The 24,620-nt window shown below is 37.5% G+C and overlaps 1 protein-coding gene across 2 annotated transcripts in view; it reads right to left on the reverse strand.

The window, feature by feature from the left end:
• PRKDC (protein kinase, DNA-activated, catalytic subunit) overlaps nucleotides 1-24,620 on the reverse strand; it is an 83,080-nt gene that overhangs the window by 18,286 nt on the left and 40,174 nt on the right. For both annotated transcript variants that reach the window (XM_063168500.1, XM_063168490.1), the window contains exons 45-71: nucleotides 24,354-24,426; nucleotides 23,982-24,130; nucleotides 22,648-22,785; nucleotides 22,328-22,447; nucleotides 21,300-21,443; nucleotides 20,922-21,073; nucleotides 20,222-20,353; nucleotides 19,659-19,770; nucleotides 18,171-18,295; nucleotides 17,928-18,077; nucleotides 17,347-17,520; nucleotides 16,424-16,522; nucleotides 15,523-15,733; nucleotides 14,759-14,948; nucleotides 14,183-14,398; nucleotides 12,823-12,935; nucleotides 11,684-11,815; nucleotides 10,308-10,487; nucleotides 6,930-7,138; nucleotides 6,340-6,478; nucleotides 5,724-5,912; nucleotides 4,980-5,204; nucleotides 4,276-4,384; nucleotides 3,457-3,568; nucleotides 1,713-1,902; nucleotides 446-620; nucleotides 169-359 (exon numbers count right to left, since the gene is read on the reverse strand). In XM_063168500.1, the coding sequence (XP_063024570.1) occupies nucleotides 169-359; nucleotides 446-620; nucleotides 1,713-1,902; nucleotides 3,457-3,568; nucleotides 4,276-4,384; nucleotides 4,980-5,204; nucleotides 5,724-5,912; nucleotides 6,340-6,478; nucleotides 6,930-7,138; nucleotides 10,308-10,487; nucleotides 11,684-11,815; nucleotides 12,823-12,935; nucleotides 14,183-14,398; nucleotides 14,759-14,948; nucleotides 15,523-15,733; nucleotides 16,424-16,522; nucleotides 17,347-17,520; nucleotides 17,928-18,077; nucleotides 18,171-18,295; nucleotides 19,659-19,770; nucleotides 20,222-20,353; nucleotides 20,922-21,073; nucleotides 21,300-21,443; nucleotides 22,328-22,447; nucleotides 22,648-22,785; nucleotides 23,982-24,130; nucleotides 24,354-24,426 (4,149 nt within the window). The remainder of the gene's footprint in view (nucleotides 1-168; nucleotides 360-445; nucleotides 621-1,712; nucleotides 1,903-3,456; nucleotides 3,569-4,275; nucleotides 4,385-4,979; nucleotides 5,205-5,723; nucleotides 5,913-6,339; nucleotides 6,479-6,929; nucleotides 7,139-10,307; nucleotides 10,488-11,683; nucleotides 11,816-12,822; nucleotides 12,936-14,182; nucleotides 14,399-14,758; nucleotides 14,949-15,522; nucleotides 15,734-16,423; nucleotides 16,523-17,346; nucleotides 17,521-17,927; nucleotides 18,078-18,170; nucleotides 18,296-19,658; nucleotides 19,771-20,221; nucleotides 20,354-20,921; nucleotides 21,074-21,299; nucleotides 21,444-22,327; nucleotides 22,448-22,647; nucleotides 22,786-23,981; nucleotides 24,131-24,353; nucleotides 24,427-24,620) is intronic.

A 24,620-nucleotide genomic window follows, 5' to 3' on the forward strand; every position in this document is an offset into this window, starting at 1 on the left:
GCCTTGCTTTTTGCTTCCCCCCCCCCCCCCCCCTTTCTCTACCTGGTGTTGCTGGACAAATAACTGCTAATAGCAGACAGGTTTCACATGCTCTGTATCCATACTGAAGTAGTAATGCGTAGTAATAATGACACTGAAATTACTAAAGGATCTTCCCCTCTCATTTACCTTTTTAGGGTTCTCAAGGCTTTCTCCTGATATTAGTGATATCTTCCCAGCCTTCTCTTTCTCAATTTGCTCAAGACACCTTGGATCCTGACTAAGAGCATTGGCCATGATGTGATACGTTGTACCCAGAAGAAGATTCTGGTTTCGGAAGGCTGTTATGTTCTTGCTGAGATAGTCAGATTTGGTATCTTCTGTTGGAATTCAAGAACAAAAGTTGATAACTGGACAACAAAGCAACTTTGTGAAATAAACAAGGTGAAGAAGCAAAGGCTGTTACCAAGCAGGGAGATGGTTTTCAGCACTGAGAGCAGGCGCTCAGGACAGCTCAGGCTGCGGCTGCTGCTGTGAGTGAAGCGGCAATAGGCGAAGTTCCACCTCAGCAGCCACTCCTCCCTCCACCTGGCTTCCTTGCGCAAGTCTTTCAGGAGCTTCTTGGCCACTGCAAAGCTGTTCTGTGGGCACATTAAGAGAATTTTCAGACCATATATCTGAAGAGGCACTAAAACCTGCCCACAACCAAATTAGGGATGAGAAGATTTAAGTAACACAAGTAAAGTTGCAGTAAGGCAGAGATGCTCACTGCTTGCAGGGTCTCATATTCAGAACCACATTTCTGCTAATGGAGAAGTCTGAATAGCAAAAGAGAAGAACAGAAGTTTAAACAACTGAGAAAATCACTCCAGCTGCAAGAAGCATTTAACTGTTCTACAATACAAACACATATGGGAAACACAACTTGATTTAAGATAGCATTAAGAAAATCACTTATGTTTGTGTTTTGATCAGAAGTTTCACGGAAGTAACATAAAAGGAAATTTTATTTTTCACTTACTCCTTCAAGAGTGAATAGTCAACAAACCAATAATGTTATATTTGCTTATCAGATTGCTTAAAACAAACTCTTGTAAATGACTGCAGATTTCTGCAGCATCTCAGAAGATGGGAGACCTTGACTTAATTATTCATCTTGTCTCAAGTTTGAAACACCAAAGGCCCACCATCAAAAACACTGTTTCAGTCATTTCAACAGCCAGATTCAACCAAAAATTTCTAAGTCACTTAACTTTAGTTCCTTAGTTAACTAACATCAGTAATGAAAACAGTGAAAAAGAAGAAATCCAGCATTGCTGATTGAAGCAAATTATACTAATTCAATCAGAATTCGTTTGCTTGTACAGAAGAAATTATTTGTGAATAAGAAGCATAATGCTTGATTGCAAGCATCCCTTCTTTTAAAGACTGAAACATTTCAGATACTTTATCTGCCTTTTAGAGTGTCCAAAATCATCTGTGGATCAAAGGGGACTTCAGGCATATTTCCAGTAATGACAAATTATCATCAACTTTTTAATTAACATTTATCCTTTTGTTTTCTTTCATTGTGCAACTGACTTTCTTGAGCTTTCAAAATGTCCTGGACTGCAGGGTCAAAAAGGGACAAGGTTTGCCCTGGCAAAAGGAAACCAAAGACCACCTAAAAGGCTTTTCCGGCTTTTTCTTTGTATTTTCTCAGCAAATTGGAAGCTATCAGACAGTATATTCACCTGTTTCCTGGCACTTTCTATCATCTTCATTTTCATATTGAATTTGCAGCTTTTAATCATTGAGTGAATGTTTTCACCCTGTTGATCCACTTCCATTTGGTCACCAGCACTGTACTCTCCATCCACCTCCATACTGTCATTGGCCTGATCTGAGGGAAGTTTCTCCTGCAGTTTGTCAAGAAAGAAACACCTGCACAACAACAAAAGGGTTATAGATCACTCTGGTATAAATTCAAGGAAATGTATGTTCCAAAGTGTTGATCTGCCTAACAGCAAACCAAGCTAATAAAAAAAGTCAAACTAAAGCTATCACCTTTAGCAGGGCTAAACACAGGCCTCAGAGACTGGACACTCCCAACAGGGATCAGGTTGACCCTGAGAGCATTCAGGATCTTGTACTGGCAAGATTAGCGTTAGAAAAATGTCCATTACAGGGTGGGAATTTTTTGTTAGTTAGTTCCTTTGTGCAAGCTACAGTCCCTAAGCTCACCAAGCCATAACTTGCATTTCAGCTTCACAGACACGCAAACAAAAAAAGAAGTCTCAATTATTTAGTGTGAGTGCCAGGCTGTATTTTATGTCAACCTGCTATTCAAATGTTTATCACATCAACTCATGCCAGCACTGAAATCTGTGTTGCAGGACAGATCAGCAACAACACTCACCTTTTGAAAAGTAATTGCCATGCTGAATCCTGTTACTCCACAACTAGTCCTATCTAATTCAATAGCACATCTCATTAGTAGACTGTTACTCAAAGCAGAGGACAGCACTACACTCTGAAGTGGCACTTGGCACATCCTTTGTTACTCATTTAAGGTGAGACCAAGGTTTTCAAAAAGCACATAAAGTGTTAAAACCCTGACAACCCTTCAAGTCATAAATGTTTCGAGACTTTTTTCAAAAGTAAGCCATGCCAGGTATTCTGCCTAATACTGAACTCCAATAAACTGTTCTGTAGCCATGCTTTCCTGACACCAAGAGATAACAAAATAAATCACACAGCATAGTATGTATCAGCAGAGCTACTGAAGAAGTTATCACACAGGAAAGAAAGACTAATCTAGACTTTCACTGGAAGAATAAATTGGGACGAAGACAGACGCTATGGCAAGGACAGAAAACTTTCAAATTTCAAAAAGCATTCCAGTTTCTTCAGAGCTAATCCAAAGGAGTCTCCAGAGAGCCTTTGTTCTTTCTAGCAACATCTGCACAACAGAAGTCTCCAATTAAAGCAGTGATCATTAACTTTCCCATAAACAGGTGAGGCACTGAGAGTGACAGGGCTGGGCTTGTTTTGTATGCTCCCTAATTTTGGAACTGCCCAAGTATTTTTATTCATAACTGATTGGCCTTTTGGGTGGTGCTGCATTGAGCTAAATGCAGCTAATCTACTCAATTGTAAAAGTGAATATGTTTAAGGGCTGCTGAAATGGGCCAGCTTACACAGTGTATATAGCCAGTGATGCAAGAAAATGACTAAACTAACATCTATGTTTCCCTATCAAAATAAAATTTATTCCCTGGCCATTGCTCAATCTCCTTTTGCTCCTCTCCACAAGTTAGTCACACAAACTCCCCAGTTATATTGAGAAAACTACTACCACAGTTAAAAAAGAAAGAAAAAAAAAGTAATGCATTGGATCAAACTCCTCCCATAGAAAAACAAGCAGCATTAGAAAAAGCACTTCCTGGAACTAAACAGGCAGACAGAACCTAAGCTAACCCAAGAATGCAATTTTACCGATTTGTAATGATATCATCCCAGATGTTCATAGGATCCATTTTAGCATCTGGATATCTGCTTGTCCAAGTTCTGAGAAGTCTCTTAAGGGAAGCCTCTGAATCTAAGTTACCTAGAAATCAATTGAGAACATTTCAAATGCATCTGAAGCCAAACAGCATGAAAAAGGGCTAAACAAAATATAGTCTAACATTCAAACCAGAAAGCTGCCATTAAGTAACCCACTTGCATTTCTGGGCTTGCACTAAAAATGCTACTTAATGATCATCATATCACTTTTGTTTATTGCTGAAGCACAGGGGTTCTGTAAGGACATCTGTGTCAATTGCCACTGGAGATCACCACCAGGTAGTTTCCTTTCCATATATGAACATGCTGGAACATGATGGAAATGTTAACTAAATTTAATATCTAATTTGGTTTATGCACATAAATGTCTACTTCAGGGCTATGTCAAGAGGTGCAACTTCTATACCACACCCATTTTTTCATCTCTGTTAACTGCTATTTACTACCAAAAGTCACTCCAATAAAAAAGCTTAGCTTAAAACTTTAACTGACACTTTCAAAAGAGATGCTTAACTCTTATCATGAGAGTTATGCTAATTAAACTTTGCAACAGAACACAGTTATGTTCAATCCTATCTTACAAAACTGTAATAGGTCTTACTGTCAAGAAGACAGTAAGAACTAATTCCAGACTTATGCTTCTTCAAACAGCAGTCCAGAAATTCAAAGTTTAGGAAATCACAATTACTGAATACAAAAGGAAAATTGCTTGAGGAAAAAAAAAAAAAAAAAACAAACAAAAAACTTTACTTCTTTTGGTCATAAAATTGATAAAATCCTGTATTTCTGTCAAAGCTTGTACAGACTGCAGTTTGGTCATTCGACTTCGATATAACAAGGAATCAATGCTGGAGTAGCTCTGAAAAGACAGGGAGAGAATGAAAGACAGGATTTAAAGCATGGTTCTTTTCAGTGCCCTACAAATTATTGATCTGATGCTTTTGTATGTTATGCTTTAGAACCCAACCTCTTACAAGTAATTTAATAGCTGATAATCAGAGAGCAACTCTGCTTTGGACAAGAACAGAGGCATATTCTGGCTGCAATTCCTATCCTAGGTTTGAGCAAAGACCTACAGTCTAATCAAAACTCAGTAATGGATAGAATTTGTAACTTCCCAATGCAACACTCTTTGTAAGCTTGTTCTGGGGACAGGAAGCCCCTGAAAAGATGAACAAAATAAAATTTTTATTGTCTGCACAAACAATTACTCTGAAAATGTATAAAAGATAAAAATCAGCAAAACAGAACAAACTAAAACAGAAGAATGCACTCCACTGGCTCGCTCACCTTTTATCATTGTAAGCGTGAATTTAAAAGAAGTTTTGTCACCTGACACAGAAGGCACTGAGTGTTCCTCTTGAGAGCATTATCTAGCAGCAGTAATAGCAACAGCAGTTTCATTGTTCCAGTTTACACAAAAAAGCCATACCAGAGATGGAAGACATTATTACCTGCATGAAGATCTGCATGCCATTGCTAATGTAATATTTGGCTCTGTCAAAATCATCTTGCAGGATGTACAGGAGACTGAGTTCTTGGCTGTAGTGCATTTCTATAATGGCTTTCTTCTGTTCTGTCTTCATTGCCTCATCAATAAAGGTTAGCAAAGTCTGGTCATTCTCTCCACTGAGCAGTAACTTCAACTTACTGCGTATTATATAGGGCAGATATGTCTCCTACAAAGTGAGAACACAGTCTTTATTTCTTGGAATGGAATAACAGATGATTAATTTTTTTTGTTATCAGTGGCAAATCAAATAAATGAAAAAAAATTGAATTTTTTAGAAGATATTTTCGCTTTTGACAAATTCCTATTTGCTAACAAATCAAAGCAGCCTTTTCCTACAGCTCAAGAAGTTGTTAGTAAATTTTACCAGTTTCAAAATCCATGCTTTGGTAACTCTTAAAATAGGAAAAAATATAAGTGAGAAAAGAAACAAAAAAGAGTTGCAAAAGGAAGGAGACAATAAAGCTAGTCCTGTGGGATCTGCCACAGACTTGAGGTAAAAATTAAACATCAAAATGAGCAAGCAGAAGTGATTGTTTCAATTTTTAAAATATATTGTACTCTCCACTATTTTCCATAATAAAGTAACCCAAATAATGTAATTGATTTTCACCCATAATCTCAATATTGTAGGACATCCCTGCAGAGATAAAAATGATGCAGTACCAATGAAATAATTTCTAAAAACCTGAAAAAATGGATCATTCCATGTTTTGCTTAGGTCTGGAGGTTTTCCACTATCAATGTTAACAGTAGCACAATACTCCAGAGACTTCCACATTGTGAGGTGGTCATAGCATTCCAGAGATGCAAGTTCCCAGAAGTCCTTCTCTGCTTCTGTTGGCTCTCCATCTTGCCAGTCTTCTTGGGAGAGTGCCTAGGGAATGAATTTGAAAGAGAATAGTGCCAGATTCCAGCCAAGAACCTGTTTCAATTCTAAGTCATGAGCAACTTAGCTGTCATTAATTCTCAGAAAAATATCTATCCATTTACCAGAGTGTGACAGCAACATTAAATGCAGAAAATTCAAGCTTGGCAGTGTTTAAACATAAATTAATTTCAGGTAGCTATCTTCAGAAAACCTACATTTTTGAAGAGTGAACATTTTAAAAGAAGGTTAGAGATCTGTCTTCATTTTTACCCACTGCAACTCATGCCATGAACACATGCAATTTGCTCTCTCAGGGTTGCAGTGTGCCCATGTGCTTTTATTTGTCTGCCCAGATAATTGCACTTTTTTCTAATTTGATTAGTTTTAAGTCATGAGAGAATTACAAAACAAAAATACTGTGTTGTAATTTTACCTTATCATAATATTGAGCTGCTTCAGCATAATCATTCCTTGCTTCTGCCAACAAAGCTTTCTGTGTAATTTCCTTAGTCCCAATCTTACCACTGAAAATGCCACGGAGGGCATCATAATCCCCAAGGGATCTGTAGAGCCTAGTAAAATTGAAAAGAGAAATCTTTCAAATAGCTCAGCAGATGTATATCAATGCAAGCAGAGGCTATCTAAAAAAAATAATAAATTCAATAAGCAGTAATACTACCAGCTTGAAATAGTAAATTTTTAGTAAGTATTTTCTATGTATGATCAGAAATACATACTTAACTACATAAACTTCATCTTGTAGGGTAATAGCTGAACTATGCAAACTGCTGCAGTTGAAAAGCTGTGAGCAAGATGTTTTTCAGCAGCATCTGACAGCATCAGAAGAGTGCACAGTTTTAAAGTCTAATTGCTCTCACTGACAGTATTAACTGAGAAAAAATTAAAAGCATATCTAGTTCTAAAAGACAGAAAGACTAAAAAAGAAATCCCACAAGCCATAAAAGCAGAGTTCTTCACAGGGCAAACCTAAGTGGGAGTAAACTGTCTCAAACAAGAATTTACTTGGCAAGTTCAATCCATCTGATCACATCTGGGGGCAGCTCTGTCCTGCCACGCATCCTTTTGGACGGGGGCTCCTCTGCAGGGGACAGAGCCATCAGGGCACGCTCCAGGAGAAGGATGCCCATGGGCTGCTGCAAACTTGCAAGGCAGCTCGTGCTCACATTGGCTGAGTCCAGTTCCAGTAGCTCTCTGTGCTGGTAACTCATTTCCTGGAAAACAAAACAACAGGTATGTACTTGGTGTAAAACTATACAGATTTGGTATCCTTTTTCTTATACAGTAAGCTGTAAAATGGAAATAAGCCATTAGGCCTCCAGAAGTTCCCAACCCAGGGAAAATTGGAATCTTTTCCTTCTGTGCTGTTGCTCTTTGGACCGAGAATAGTACAGAGTAACCCCATATACACTGGCTCCAAGACATGGGACAACTCTCTGCACAGAATCACAGGCTGAACTTTTCCTTCTGTCTGTTGGCAGGATATTGCCTGCTACACAGCAGCTGTGCTTCACTTTGCCTGTTCAGTGGTGCATTCCTGCATAAGCCAAAGGCACGATTTACAGATTTACCAGGAAGTCATCTCTGAGCTGGAGGCTTTCTACCCACACACTCAGCCAGTCTGAGCACATCACAGCTTCCTGTTAGACTCCAAGTACTGCACTCATCTACCCCTACCTGATTTAAAGACATGACAATATTTCTCTTTAGCATATTTAACATTAGTCCAACTATGGAATAATCTCTTCTTCAGGGATAAACATTCTTGTCTACTTGAAGCTTTTTTTTTTTTTTTTTTTTTTTTTTTTTTTTTTTTTTTTTAATACTTAAATCACTATTTTAAATACAGGTAAATTAATCAAGAAGAAAAAAATTCACAAAATGGAAGAGGTGCAGTATAGCTTTCATTACAAGAAGCAGCACCACATTTTAGAATAAAAATTAAAATCAGATTCTTGCAACACAGCATGTTCAGGGATACCATATGAAAAGAAACCACTGTTTGGAAATTGCAACAGGAGACTGAGAACAACCAAGTTACACTTCTTTGATAAATGACAACCACTACAAAAATTACAGAAGAGGCATCTGGCATAAGCAAACTCATGACACAACTTGTAGAGTTGGGATTCAAAAAACGCACAGCCTCTTGTAGCTTCCTGAGTTACAGACCAGTCAGATCCCAATGAAGGGTTAGCATATATATTTCAACTACTATTAAGGCAATTTCAATTAGCTGCATACATGCTCCACACACTTTCCTTGACTGCCAGCTTTTAGGGGTTACATCAGGAACACAGTGACGACTGCACAAAAATCTAAAACCTTAAGAACAACTTTGGTAAGGCAAGACCAAAAGCCCTTTCTCATACTACAGGAAAAAGGGTGAGAACTGTGCAAATGTAAGAGTATGTGCCAAGAATGAATATCCTCCCAAACTTACAATTTACAGACATCATCCCACATCAAAGGAGGTATCTTTTTATTTAGTGCATTTTGGTGACTATTTGATCACTTATCTTCTCAAAGCAGAGGAAATGTCCCCTGCTCCATATGCAATGAACACTGTCTATCTGAATTACATGTTCAAAGATTAGGGAGAATGGCATCCAAGCTGGCCTGGCAGCTAAAACATTTCTAAGGCAATTATATTCAGAGGCCAAGCATCTCTTTGGAGGCTATGTAAACTTCTGTCATGTAGTTAACTCTTTTAGTATTTCAGTTGGTCCTTAATCTACCCTAAAGTGAATCCCAGAGCTTCATAATCAATTTTAACTTTATATGTCTAGACAAAACCAGCTCTTTTAACCCACCAAGCTACTCTCCTGATGGGACATGAACCTGTAGAAGATTAATAAGTCAAAAAACTAGAAGGAAACTGTAAAGCAGGAAGCCTTTCTGAAACCAGCCAGTATTTATTATGCCGTTGGTATACAGGAAAGAAAAGCTGTACTTCCAAATGGCCAAGCCACTAGGACCCACATGTGTGAGTCAAAAATGAAAGCCCTGACACTGCTGTGCTCTTGCTCACACTCTCCCAGGCTGCTTTCTTGGTCAATGTGAACTCAGTTCCCTACTGGGAAAAAACTTCCTTTCAGTGCTTGCAGGCTGTTTGGACTTCATGATATTGTACTTTTGTTATTGATGAGGATGGCAAGGAGATGCTCTTATTGCTCTTACAAAGTCTGTATTTTTGATGAAATTGAATTTACCTACTTCTTGAGTCTCCATTTGATGTCTATTCAGAAAAAAAAAGTAGCCTAATTCAACAGTGTTATTAGCAGGGTCTAGACAGCATAATTCAACACAAATAAATATCATCAAGACGGAACCAACAAATGCAATGTCAAGAGGGAATATTAACAGATAGCTATTGTGAGATGCTGGCTCAAAAAATACCAAGCCAGCCCAGAAAAATCCCCATAGTATTTGACCTTTTACGCAGCTGCACAGAAAAAAAGTAAACAAGAAATCACATTTTTTCAGATGTGTAATTACAAGTACTAAGAAGCAAGGTTTCTCTCTGTTTACAAAGCTAGTTCAAACTAGATGGTTCTCTTGTATTTGGAAGGATACCTACTGTCACAAAGTATTTAAATTTCCATAACAAAAAAGAAACCATCAGCTGCCACTGAAAAAGAGATTCCTTTGAGAGCCAGGAATCACAACATCAATACAGTTGATAAGAATCATTAAATACGGTGACAGTGGGTATTTAACAGGTGCTGGGACAAGGTTTTTTTATCTCTCTGAAAACTGGGTTAAAAGACTGGGTTAAAATTCACAATCTATTCCAGGTCAGTATATTCTCATAACAGAAAGGCTCGTGTTTCCTCTCCACTGAAACAACTGTGGTGCACCCACTCATCCTCTGGTGAGCCCTTCCTTCATTACTGAAAATCCCCAGACAACTACTTCAGGGGACTAATTTGAAAAAAATAAACAAGAGAGACTAACAACAAACGGTCTGACAGCTACTGATATCCTCAAGACATCAAAGAATTCCTCAGTAAGCACTTCCCAGAAACAGGAAGATAAGCACAACACCCACAGAACCCTTTCAATTGTTCTCAATTCCCACTTCAATTGAAATAGCTTTCATTTGTAATCAAACCTCTTCTTGTTACTGATGCAATTAGAACATTAAAAGGTGACTCAAACTCTAGAGATCAGAAATGTAGAAACCTTGAAAAATCAGTTCATAGGTATGAGCTACCTCGTTCACCTTAAGTGTCACTTGAAATACCCATTTGGTTAACAATTCTCCTTCCATCTCTGTCGTCTAAACTTCAGTGACAGTATTTGACCTTCACTACCCTGGGTTTATCACACATTCAGAGACATTATATCCAGTTACTTCCATGCCATGTTATCAGGATTTACCTGGATGCACGCAATGAAGGGTGGAAAGTATGACAGGCTCATACTGAGGAAATTATTGAAGTCGTTCAGCAGCTTCTGGACAATGGTGTTTTTCTCAGAAGGGTTTTTAGATTTTTTGACCTCATGAAAAATTCCACTAAACAAACTGCTGAAAAGTTGTTTGGCAAATGTTGGATCTTTCTGTGAATTACAATAAAAACAGTAAGGTCACTGAACTTTGCTGTGACACAACAGACTGTTAAATAAAATTAAAAGACATGACCCACCCTGTACCTAATCCCTAGGCACTCTCTGGGAGTGGACTATTTAGTCTGGCATGCATCTTACCTGTGCTGGGAAGTACTGTACTACCCATTCTAACACTATTTTAATTCTTCTATTTAAAGAAACTCCAAGGCAATGCAGATTTTCACGCCACAGTGTCAGTGGAGAGGATGGAATTTGCAATTTTCACAAACTCACAACTCTCATTACAGGAACCAGATACCCAATATCATGTTAGATATCATATGGATACTACAGTTCATGAAGTGAGTTTTAGGGAAAAAAGAATACATCAATGTGTGAGGAGACCAAGTCCTAAAAATTGAGGCAGTTAACTGAAGGACAGACTGTCTGTATGGACAGAGAGTTTAATCTGAGATTTAAAGGCATTTTTTCAATCCAGAAACACATTTGTGTGTGTAACAATCCTGTGCATCTTGGTCTATCATGGGTCTGGAATTTGGTCTAACTCTTTATCTGACACTCCACTTGTGAGTGTGCTACTTCTGTCCTTTACAGAGAGATAAGGGACTATCAAAAGTAATGAATTACAAATGTAATCAGGAAGACTGTGACTTCCCAAAGGCTGTAAAATGAGATTCAGTCTGCTGCTCAGTTCAGTCTATAGTTTCTACCCCTCTCATGTAAGAAAAGGAATATTAGATCAGCTTTACTGAGGAGTCTGAGTCCAGTCTTAGTCACACTAAGCTCATTTGTGTGTTCATCTGTCATAGACTTTACAAGTCTATGACAGACATATAATAAAAGCGAAATGGCTGTTTTGTTACTAAACAGTGAGAAGTCCTTTGCAATAATGTCTGCAGAGAGCACCATCTGTTTCTCAAGCAGAGGAACCTGCAGGAAATGGACAACAGCTGATCTATCCAGTCCTCAACTGCTCAGGTGAGGCAAGCAACAAAGCCTCTTCTCTGAGCACTGCACCAGCACAGGGGTAGGAGATACACGCCCTCTGAAAACAGAATCTTTAAATTTGTATCACAGTGGTTGACTGCAAAGCTACAAATCAATTTTTGAAGTGGTTACCCAGCTACATGACACTTTCCCTGCAGGACCAGCAAACCCCACAAGCGACCTTGGAAAAGCAGACAGACCTGGGCAAGGCCCTGCAGAGGGGCAACGAGACTGCAGTACTCAATCTGGATGTCAGGAAGGTCTCCCACTCGGTAACTTCTGTACAAAGTAACCTGGGCATCATACTTCATCTTCAGCTCAGATTTTATCTCCTGAAATGCATTAATCATGTAAAAATATGGTTAGGAAATGGCCTCAAGCTGCGCCAGGAGAGGTTTACATTAGATATTATGAAAATTTTTTCACCGAAGAAGCCTCCCACAGAAGTGGAGGAAACACCATCAGTGGAAGTGTTTAAAAGACAGGGGATTTTGTTGGTTGTATTTTGGACTGCCATACAGAACACATTTACAGGTTCTCTCTTGCTGGGTGGGAGGAAATGGTACCTTTAGCCTGCAAGTAAACATGAATGGGCTAAAATAGATGCTTGTGTGGTTCTTCCAGACATAAGTTCTTCTTACACAGTTGTCTGCATCTGCAGAGTATTACAGGAGTGTCTCAAACTGGTAGCTCTCAATCCTGGATTTACCCTCTTGGGACAAAATGCTATCATTTATGATGATAATGCCTGCTATTTTTAGTAACAGGAAAGTCTGAAAAACTGCTGCAGAGCTTAAAACCACTTAGATTTATTGCAGGTACATAACACAACCAGAAAACCCACAAAGTAGTAAGTTTCTGGCCTTGAGAAACACTCAGCAAATGATTATTACTGACATTCCTTCAGGTTATAAGTTCAAACCAGTTCTAGGTAGTCCATCAGCTGTATCACATTTTTGAGTTCACCTTCAGACACTAGATAATGTTCTCATACAATTTCTGCAGTGTATTATAGCACTAATGCTCCTAGTTTCCAGAATGACAACCGTAAAGGATTTCCCAATAACTGCTAGGAACTCCCATCACATAAAATCATTTCATGCATTTTAAGTGGTAGACTGGAAGTGTTATCATCCAGCTCTTTTCTCACCCATGCTAAATAACATCACTTAGCTTTAGGGCCATAAATAGGATTGTTTCCAAATTAAACCTTCTAAAGCTCTTAAAGTAGCGACCAGTACCTTACACCTACCCTTTCTTCACAAAGTTACTACAAGAGATGAAGTACAAGACTGCAAATGCATTGAGACTTGAAGTTTTAAACCTTGGATTGACTAACCTTTTCTCTTTTCTGTTCAGCCAGACTTTTTCTGGCATAAATCAGACTGAGCTTGTCTTGGTCCTTCAAGAAACGTCTCCGCAGTCTTAGAATTTCTGTTCTTTCTTCCATACCTAAGGAACATATGACCATGTCCACAGCTTTTCCTTTCACATTTAAGGCAAAAGCATCGTATAAAAATAAACATCATCTTTGTATTTACCAGCAAGTAAATACAAAGCCTTTCAACAAGCTAGCCAATAACAAAAAATTAAGTTGCTCTTAGGAGATTATAAGCATTTATATAGAGACTTTAGGCGTATGGATGAGGTATAAAGATCAAACTATTGTACAGGGGAAGACCCTAAAAGTCATGAACAAATATGCTCCATTTGCCAGATTTATTTTAAACTCTCAAAGGCACATATGGCATTTGCACTATATTCCAGAAAGTATATAACTCCCTAAATATAGGGGTGCTAAAAGATATTAAAATATTGTTTAGTAAGGATATTGTACTGTATTTCTAAAGTATTACTATAGAACTGCCACTGGATCAACTCCTGCTCAGGACAGTCATGGGGAAAGGCCATTTAACTGACTGTCAGCTCAGTCCACTTCCTAGAAAAGGAGAGTGAGGAAACAAAAATATACCACTGTAACTGGTATTCTCCAGGGTAGAAGACCAGGGACTAACTAGAAGGTAGACTGACCTCTCTATTCTGTAGTTCTGCATGAACTGCAGTCTATTAGTCATAACTGCCCTGAAACACCTCTCAGGTACTGAAAAGGTTCATCTTTATAGCTCTATGCATGAACTTCTAATGTCATCCTCTTGGTCAAAATTTTAATGGCAATGTAGACAAGGGTTAAAGAGGGAGAAGGATCCTAAGTCACTTCAGAGCAGTACTGATATTTTTCACTCATTTACTGAGTGGAAGAAGGAGCATTCTCAGAAAAACAAGGACTTCTCATGACAAATTGTAAAATGTTGGAGATCAGGTCAGCACAGTTGAAATGGTTTAGAAAATACGTTTAAAGACATTTCTTTAAAGAGTTAAATTCAAAACAGAAGGGTCAGAACTGTCTGATATTCATGCTGTGATCCTCTGAGGGAGAGGTAGGAATGCAGAGATCACACTGACTGGTTTCTCATCCAGCCAGTTCTTTCAATGAACAACATATAATTCTACAATTCCTAGCACAGTCGAGCTTTTTGTCACATGTCACGTATCATCACACACTCCTGGAAACAAAATCTCTCAAGGTGAACCTCAATTGGGCTGTCTCAAAGACAATGGACTGCCAGCCAAATAACTGACAAGGATGGTTTATAAAAGCATACTAATTGCATGGAAATTGCACAGTAAGGCTTACAGACCTTTAGTTTTGCTGTCCACTTCATCTCCAGGCAAACCCAACCTTTTCTTCCCAAAATCTGGCCCCACTGGTTTAAAGGTTGCTTGTTTAAGTTTTTCACTCCTTTTGCTAACCAACAGCATGGATGAAGACAAGGATTCAGAGGATGAAGGAACTGCATACTCTGCCAGTGTGTCAATGCTACTTCCAGTTAGCCAATTAAAAGAACTTCTACCACCTGGAACAAGAAATCACCAAAAAGCTCTAACATACTCAGATATAAATAAAGTGAAAACATCTCTGAGGCAGGTATTTTTTCTCTACCAAAAATATAATTTCCTAGTGTTTAAGTGCAGAACAGATTTCAAGCTGCTAGGCAAGACAGTGTTTGTTTTACATTAGGCAGAACATAAAATATGTATGAGAATAATAAAAATGTGATTTTTTTTTTCTCATACCACACAAAAAAAAAGCCCTGGAAAACAAAATACTAAACTAAACATATTTATACTTTTACATTAAGAAGTTATATGCAACAGAAATTACATGATTCCTACAGCAAAAAAGAACATTTCAGAAAACACTGTTCTGGACTTACTGCCATGCTGTGTAGGTGTAAATTCATACTGCCTTTGGGTAGCCCTCACTTGCCCACGGACTGACCCAGAAGGAGAAAGGGATCTTTCCTGTGACAAATTCCTGTGGGTACTTGGAGAAGCCTGAGTCTCCACAAACATGGGTGTGAGCACAGTGCTTCGGTAACGCCAGCTGGAGTCAACTACAAAGTCCTATGAACAAAGAAAGATTTTAAGTAGAACAGTAAAGATGGAGGCTTTCTGCATTTCTTCATTGAGCAGGACGGCAGAAATTACAGTCCAGAAATCAAAACACCCTCCCACGTATAGGGGCAGAATTTGACTATATATAACAGTAACCCCAACAAACCACAAACATGTAGAAGTTCTCCACAGCTCAGCAAAAAAAGCTCATTAACTTGGACTGGTCAGCTGAGGACTGATTTACAGCTCTTGCACCAGTACTCCTGTCTCTTGACAGTATTTCTCCAGTTGATGCTGCTTTTCTCTGCTACCCTCTTTTTTAGCATTTCAGTACTCTACAAATCAGCTATTCCTGGCATATTACTTTAATCGAATATACATTTTTTAAAAGAAAGTACAATTATTGCCCCCAAAAAATCATTAAACTTCTGATACTGTGCACAACTCATAACTGCTGCACCTGTTAACTTTGGAGCACAAAACACTTTGAAAAATCTCCTTCATTATGCCATTCTTCTTTAAGTCATAACTACATTAAAGAATTTGTCACATATTGCGAACAGGACAACACAGTACAATTCACCTGAAATTTGCATTCAGACAGTGGATGCTCAAATATTTTCCTGGAATAATCTGGGCTCTTGCTAGTCATTTCAAGCAGAAAATTTGTGATTAGACTCAAGTAATGTGTTTCAATCTTGGTGGAATAGAAAGAACTTAACAATGACAGCATGCGGTCAAGAGTATTTGTGGGCAGCCTTGTCTCATGACTCCAAAAGTTCCTAACAATTAACCTGTAGAGGTAAAGAATAAAGTTATTATTGGTTATTTTCAAACAGAACCACCTCCCACCACTGACTTCTAAAAAAACAAGTTCAAAAGGGAAAAAACCCCAAACCCACCAGCAAAAAACTCCAAAACAATAAGCTGTTAAGGCCTTAAACCAACACTTTCATGCCATTAATCTTGCATTGAATTACACTGAATTCCTCATTCATTTATCATGTTCTATGCCTTGTATAAAAGGTTAACTCTGAAAAAATTATTTCTGTCAAGTTTTTTCCTTTTGAGAAGTGCTATGGATGGAAAAGCACCAAGATGTCCTCTTTCATCTTTTGCTTCATCAAAAGAATTTTTAAAAATCCAACACTTAATCTACTGTTGTGCCCTCGTGTATAGCAGGGTCCTCCTTGTTCAAAAACTCTAGAACATTAATGCAGAATTAGGTTTAGCATAATGAAACAACCTCACCACAGCTTAAAAATTCATTAAAATGCTTCACTTACACTTGATGTACCACTATGAAACAAAATTTTATAAATTAACTATTGGAAGAAAAATAAATAGTATTATCTCAGTGTTACTCTTTTATATTGAAATACTTACAAAAACCTCTAAGGATCAACTCTCTTGCTATACAAAGTAAGAGAAATTGAGGTATGGTATTTTTATTTCAGACAGTTGTCACAGCACTCTTTACTCACTGCAGTTCAGCATTCTCATCAATCAGGCCTTGAAGCAGTATTTCTTTTGCCACTTTGAGTATCTCCCGAGAATCATCATCTGCTTGACTTTCTGGATCACTGATGGTGGGAGAAAAATATCTCTTAATGAATTCTCTCAAATAATCCATAGCAAAATGAGAGGATGAGGATGGTGGGACAAAAAGGAGGAATATGCCCTCTGATAAAAAACTCAACTTGGCATAACAACACATAACATGAAGTCTTCTTGCCAAAAATGCCTTATATCTCCACTACTAATAAAATAAATTATCTAATAAGCTAATTAATATGCTAGGTATTTATTATGAAGTTTGCAAGGTTGAATCTGAAAAAAACAGGCAGAGAATGCTTTTCACAAGTGATGCTAGAGTAAAGACTGGCTGTATTTTTTCTTTGCAATAAATGTTCATTCAAGAGTTTTCTTGGAAAAACACACATAAACCACAACCAAGTTAGATAATTCAATAGCAACCCACTTGTCAAACTGAGTACACCTGTTCCCTATTTTAAGGGATTAAGCAGAAAGACCATCTTTATACTACCAGATCTAAGTGATCCAGATAACGCTCATGTGCCTTTATATAATTTTCTTTAATGTATAATTTTCACTAGTTACAAATTCCAGCAACAAGAAAAAAAGCTGGAGCATCAAAGTTCAGACCCCTTACGCCATTCTGTTGTGGTGATGTAAAATCCTAGTTCTGGTCCAAGTATTTATCCCTTACTGGAAGTGATGAAATTGTTACTGAAGGCCAGAGCCAGTTAGGCAAATCACAGACTATATTCTTCTGACAACTGGAAAAATCTCTCACCAAGGGACATGAAATTGGAAGACCATTACAAACACTTCCACTCTGCCTGTGACAAACCACTGAAAGACAACATCTGCAATGAACACATACCTGTAATTATCATAAATCCACATCAGGATATCATACATGCGCTGTCGGCATATTACAGAAGGGTGAGAAATGAACCCTGTCACTCCAGGCAGAAGCTCTTTAAGTTCCAGTGGTTTTAATTTAGACAGCATCTTATGCACTATATCCAAACAAACCCTTTGTCTTTCATCATCCCTAGAAGAAGAGAGTTAAAAAAAAAAAGCCCAGTTACATTGCTTTTCTCATCACTGCTACATACAGAACGAGAAGATTGGTTTATGTTTTAACAATATTTAGTGTTTCATAAAGGGTTTTAGGTAAATGCTTTTGCACTCAGTCTAAGAGTAAGAATATAAATAAACTAATACAAACTGCAGAAATTGACATTCCACTGGTGTTTCACCCTAAGACCATTTTAGAGGTGTTTGTTCATTTTTCACAATGAGCTAACCATCTCAACTCCCAGATTACATCAGCTCAAATTTGGGGAACAATGAAGTGAAGGGGAATTATAAATGCTTCTGAATGTAAAAATGTTGTGGGCAGCAAAGAAAATGTTATCAAGAAACTTGAACTACCATCATAATCACATGACTACTTACCTATGATTCATGATCTGGATAAAGTCTTTACTCCTTAACTGCAAGTGGAGATCAGGAATTTCTTCAGCCCGGCACATTATTACTTCCAGACAATAGGTTTTCATCACACCATGAAGTTTAGGTATCAAAAAGAATACTGCATTCATAAACCTTAACATAACCAGAAGCCCACAAAGAAAAGCAAGTTATTCTCTATTATTCCTCTATATTTACAGTCAACATACCACATAAATCATGATGTACCTGTCAGCAAGAGGTGGAAAATGCTTAACAACTTTATTCAAGCATTGAATAAACTTATCATGTTGTGTGTTCTGATGATGCTTCAGTTGTTTTATAACACAATCATAAACTGGATCTTCAAGTACCTGAAAATGAGAAAGACAGTACAACCAGGTTACCCATGAAAATCATAACCACCTTAATGAAACATGGTTTTAGTGCTATACTGTTTGATTCTCGTGCATTTCACTAGGCAAGAGCCAGCCAACTCATCTTAACCTTTATGGTGCTTCATGGGTCCTGTACAGCTCTGCCTGGCTAAAACACATGACTGCTACTTAAAAAATATATCTGTGAGCTTCCTTTCACTGGTTTGGAACACCTTAATTGTGTAGTACAAGTTGCTTAGTGTGCTTATATAATAATAAACAGCTCCTCAGTACAGAAGAATTCCAACTAATGAATGTAAAAAGGTAAAAAACAACCAGCAACCTGTAACGAACATCAAAGGAATAAGCCTTGTTCAGGATAAAACTTACACCATCTTTGCTCATTTATTCAAAACACTGCTTATAATGGAACTTGAAAGACTGACAAAGACTTAACAAAGCTTTATGAAATATGCTCTACACACTGTGAAAGAACAACCAGAATGCCAATAAGTGGGGAAAGAAGCAAGGATAATAAGGAAAGAAGAATAACCTACAAGGTCAGGCTAATACTCCACTTGGCCAACAACTTGGTATTTTTGTCTCCAACCGCAGTTACAGAATTATATTCAGGGGGAACACATGACCATGGCTGCGTTTTGTCCTCTTTCTCTTATACAACCCAACATACATTTGTCATTAGATTTGAGTGGATCTTTGAGTGTACATTGCTGTCTGCTGTATTTAGAACCAGTCCGTGACATTTTTTGTGCATGAATTTACCTAATTTCCCTTTGAACCTGCTGATCTGCTTACCCCCAGCACCTCTTCTGGCAACAAATGCCAGAAGTTCCCAAACTATTGTGTAGAGAATTACTTCTAGCACATGTGTCAAATTGACTTCTGTGATCACCAAGCACAATCTCTCAGTTCTAGCACTGTAGGATTTGGTGAGTAACAGTTTTGCATTCACCTTATCCACTACCTATAAAATAACTGGTCTCAGATACAGTTATTCAAAAGGTAGCTTCAAACCTCCCAACCTGCTTTTCTTTTCCTCTTAAAACCCCCAACTTTAAAACATACTGCACTAGTGTTGCTGGCTGGCAAAAGCTGAACAAAGACTCAAAAAGACATCATTCACTGTCAGCTCTAAAAGAGCAAGGCAAAAACTTTGCACTTAGTCTGCCCTCAAATTCTTTTCCTGTTGAGTCAGTAGTTTGAATTTTTAATTATTCTGTTGGATAAAGGCTGCTGAGGTTTAAACACATTAATTTTTGAATATGAATTGAGTAGTCATATAAAAGATCAACATAAAATTAAGACAGGAAAGGTCAAACACAAAATACAGTTCACTTACATTTTCTCTCTCAGCAATGTATTGAAGAGCAAGTCCCAAAACTTCTGCTGCAGCTGCATAAACTTCTCTATACTTTAGCAAGCCCATGTTGCTGGTCAAAGCTTGAAAATACCTAGCACAAAAGACAGACCTGCTGTAAGCCACTACTCAAGCACAGAAATTTAAACTGAAGCAAAAAATTCATATGAGCTGCCTACAGTCATAGTGACTGCTTTCAGAAGAGCTGAATACAGTACAAATGCATTTTCCACTTGCAGTGTCTCAAATCTCTGCTTTAGCAGTTCCTGACTCTATGAATTTCCACAAAACTGCAACCCTGGCACCCACTGTAAAAAAGTGTACAACCTTCTAGATACTTTCCAAAATAAATGTGGCCTGCAATTTGTAGATAGGAAAGCATTATTTTTTATCTATCTATCTATCTATCTGGGAAATATTATTTGCCAGATAACAGCAAAGGATTCCAAAGAACAAGCTCCTACACCTCCTGTTGATAAATTAAACTTGCTCTCTTTGGTTTAAGATTTTTTTCAAGATCATTCACAAAAAACTGCATTTCTCACCTGGCACGATCTATTTCACACTTTGGGTCAAAGGGTGGCAAATTGTTAGCTAGAACAATTCCCAGCAGCTGAATTCCCACTGAATTATCCTTAGTATCAGGGTCTCCACTAGAAAACTTTTGAAATATTAAACTGTTGGAAAAAAACACAGAAGTAATGATATACATGAAAACCCCAAAATAGAGACGCCTTAAGTCACTCACTATCTTTGTATACAGGGATTCACATGCACACATACAGCCAATCAAAGGGATATTGCCAGAAAGCAGTAGATATTTAGCTTCAATGGACAAGTCTTTGCAAAGAAACCCACACCAAAACAACTGAAAAGAGACTAAGCCCACACAAATGCTTGATATGTTCACAAGCATGGCAGATAGCACAAGTCTTAATAAGACTGCACCAATATTCAGTGATAACATTCAAAACCTCAAATAAAATGTCTTTGCAGAGATTACTCGTGTTTTTGTTGCTGCTACTATAATCCTTTATGTGTTTTTCCATCTCTCTCTCCTGGTTGTTTTTCAAATCAATTTACAATCTTTAGAGTGTTTGGTTCTGAAGTTCTGCTGTTCACTGTAGGGACAAAAAGTTTACTATTGCAGCTGAATTTACCTAATTTACCTTCCCATGCCCTTTGATACCACTGACTTATATTTTTGATATATTGATAAAGGAAAGCAATTGTCCAAGTGTTTACCTGTAAGGTATGGAGAGACAGTTCTTCCAACACTCTATAACTGTCTTTATGATTTCCAGATTGTGCCTGAACACAGCTCTTTTTGGGTGAAATGCATTCTTCATCAAGAATTCAAGCAATCTGTTAGCCAAAATCTCATCCTTAATATTCCCCTACAAAAACCAGGACCAAAAATAAACATAGTGACTCCAAGAAGACACATATTGTTTTATGAAAGCAAGTAAGTAAACAATTCATGTTTGAAGTTAATATGCAAAAGAATTGTAAAATGTAAAAGTGGACTGATGTATAAAATTATTTAAGAGCATAAAAACAAATTCAATCATTCTTTACCAAACAGTCACAATAACAATAAAAATTAATTTCACAGTTCCTTACTTTGGGAGTGGCTACACTTGTCCAGGAAAGGATGGTAGCTACTATTTCCACTACCATGTAATGAATCCCTTCCCCTCCATTATTTCCAGAAACAACAAGCTGCAGCAACGGACCAAGCCAGTGCTTTGCATAAGGCTGGAATACCTGCGGGGAATCAAAGACAAAGTACAAATTACCCAACTATTTAGCAACCTGTTGTTCAATGAACATTAGTGGTAAGACTGCTAAACCAACCTCTTTAGGACTTTGCTCAAACCCTGAGGGAACAACCATAAACATTTTAAAATAAAAAGCATCCATAACTACATTTCTCATTTTTGCTTAGAAACCTTTAGCCACAGAAAGTGAATTATTTCACTAGAGCACAAACAGTATGGCTCTCCCTTAGAATATCTGTCTGTAAAGGATTCGAGAGAGTATGTCATTTTCATCTACCCTCCCATTTCAGACAGCTTTACTAAGAAAGTAGTATTAAACAGATATAGAGGTTATTAAATTAATCCTGAAATTCAGCATTTTTTTTGGATTTGGAATATTCCAGACAAAACCATTATACTTTAAAATCATTGTATGAAGAAGGTTGAGAATGTTTTACCCAAGAATGAGAGTTAGAAAACACTGCTTCTCCAGCAAACACATGTTATGCTATCTTAGTATCTTTCTGCAACAAGAACACCATTTAGCTCAAAGTGTTTCTATAAGACTCATCTCTGCCCACTAATAAAACATTGTATTTCCTTCTGTGAAGATGGAAAGTATAATCAACCCCACCTCTTGCCTATCAATGAATACACTACTTGTGTTTCCAGAAGAGACACACTGTGGACACCCTCCACTTACAGAATATGGGAGAAAAAGTATTAATAATGCATTGAACATACTTGCACTATCTGGAATTTTGGGCCATAAATGCACTCCCTTTTATCACAGCAAACTACTCAATTTGAATGCCCCAAAGGTCTCACTTGATGAAATATTTTACCCTGCAAAGTGTTACACATTTGATATTACGAATAAAAATTACTCACATCCTCAGTATTAACAATAAGTTTTGCTATGAAGAGGCGGATATTTAATGGTACTGATGGGTTTCCCAATTTGCCATGAAGAAATTTCATCCAAAGAGGAAGATCTGCTGGAACTGTCCCCTGAAATTTAGAAGAGATGAGCTAAAATCAAATCACTTCTTGCACCCAACAGGCTTACCAAGTCAAAAAGCCCCAAGCTCAAGCAACACAGGTCTCTCTATAATATAGCCAAGAAAATAAATAAATGGAGGGAATCAATCATGACTCTCTTTTCTTGGTAGCATTAATAGAAAAATGCCAACTTTTTAGTTAATACTGGCCTCCTCCACTTTGGGTGTGATCTGGTTCCTCTCCATATGTTCAATCAGCGAGGTCATAGAAGCCATACATTCATGTTGGTTGAATTCATCCATTTCCAGTTCCATCTCATCATTTAAAACTTTGTATTCTGTGGGCTCCTGGAAAAAAAAAAAAAAAAAAAAAAAAGAAAAAAAGGCATTACTATAGTTAATAACAACACTGTGTTTTCTTTTAAATCCCAATCATGCCATGAGTCATTCTGATCTTATCTGTGCTTAGATCTGACTACACACTCAGTGTGTGCAACTGGGAATACATCAAATGTGTTGTTCAAACAGACACCTCCCAAATGTATGCACCAGATCTGCAAATTCTTTACTTTTTGTGCCAACAGATGCCAAATTTATGTTACTCTGACTTTACTACCTGCCAGGACAGGTGTGGCAAATGCTGAAAGCAAGAGGAGTTAAATTGAACCTCAAAGAAATTATCTCATTTCATAGCTCAAAGAATATATGAACACTTCTATTTTTACGGATGTGTTGTTTCACACTGACCAGCATCTGCAGCAGCTCTCTTTTGCTACACAGAGTAAATCACAAAAGAAAATTGTTTAGGTAGAAATTACAACAAAGTAGAAGTGTACTTCCTATCTTGCTTAACTTCCCTGCAGCTAAAACACCCCCTTGCTTCAAAGCATGGAAACAGTAATCTTCACCAATGTTAACAGTTATTTTGACAGATTGTCTTCAGTGTCTATGATACTTTTACAAACTTTCTATTTCACAGCAAATATCTACTCTATCAGCATTACTGCTGGTGAGACATATTTTGATTGCAGAAGGAACACAACCTCAAGCCTTTGCTGAAAGAACAGCATTTAATATCTCCCAAGAGCAAGAGTTAAATACAAGCTGCCACAACAACAGAAAAAGAAAAATAATTGATTATTTATTCTATCCAATTGATACAGCCAGTTCTGTCACAGACCAATCAAAGAGGGAAATGAGGAAACCAGATGCCTAACAGCAAAACATAACCATCAGAGGATGTGCCTGAGTGCAAAAAAAACCATCTCTTTACAACTCAGGCTGGACTTCACTCACACTCTTTTCAGCTTTAGAAACCCAATAGGACATTATTTTTCTTCAGTTGTAGACAGTGGAGAGGAAAAAAGAAAAGTAACAGAAAACAGCTTAAGTCCCCTCCCTCCTCTTCTGGACGAACCCATTCTCAGTCAGGTAGAACAAATACAGAAGACTAGAAATTTCTCTTTCTCAACCTCAATAAATGTATGCAATTACTCAAAAGCATAAAACTTTTCTTTCTCACAGTACATAAGTCACTAAATTACCTTTCTCCTGAAACGAGTGCTGCTAGCTGTAACATCTTGGGAGCTGTAAGAAAAACCTTGAACTCCAGTAGAAAAATCAAACTGACTCATTTCCTCACTCAAACTGCTATCCATCATGTATGATGAAGAAGCTAAATACTTGGGTTCATCTAGACAAGAAAGAAGAACAGTCCATTAATCAAGGTAATTACAAGAAAAAGCCTTCACTGCCCACTAAAACTTGAGGGTAGGTGGGAATTGACTGTTAGATGAAATACATTGAACATTTTTATTTGTTCCTGCTGCTGTAGAAGCCAGTGAAGAACACATCAAGAAACACTATATGGCAGGTAAGAAAGCATTTTTTTTCATCACCATAAATGACTTTCATACCCTGGCTGCTATTCCCTGAATCCCTGGCCTCCTTCCTAATAGCAATGTATCGCTTCTTCCTTTCCAGAGGCACCTAAACAGCAAGAAATAAAGTTCTAATTACTTAATTAAAAAAAAAGTTAATTAATTAAAAAAAAAACCACCGATTATTTACATTTTTTATTTACAGAGATACAAAAAAAAGTGATTAAAACCATTTGACATGAATGGAAATGTCATGCTGTAAATGATTATTATTAATGCTACAGAGAAACAACTGAATTTTTT

This window comes from Melospiza melodia, chromosome 1, assembly GCF_035770615.1.
Source record: "Melospiza melodia melodia isolate bMelMel2 chromosome 1, bMelMel2.pri, whole genome shotgun sequence".
In the NCBI taxonomy this organism is placed as follows: domain Eukaryota; kingdom Metazoa; phylum Chordata; class Aves; order Passeriformes; family Passerellidae; genus Melospiza; species Melospiza melodia.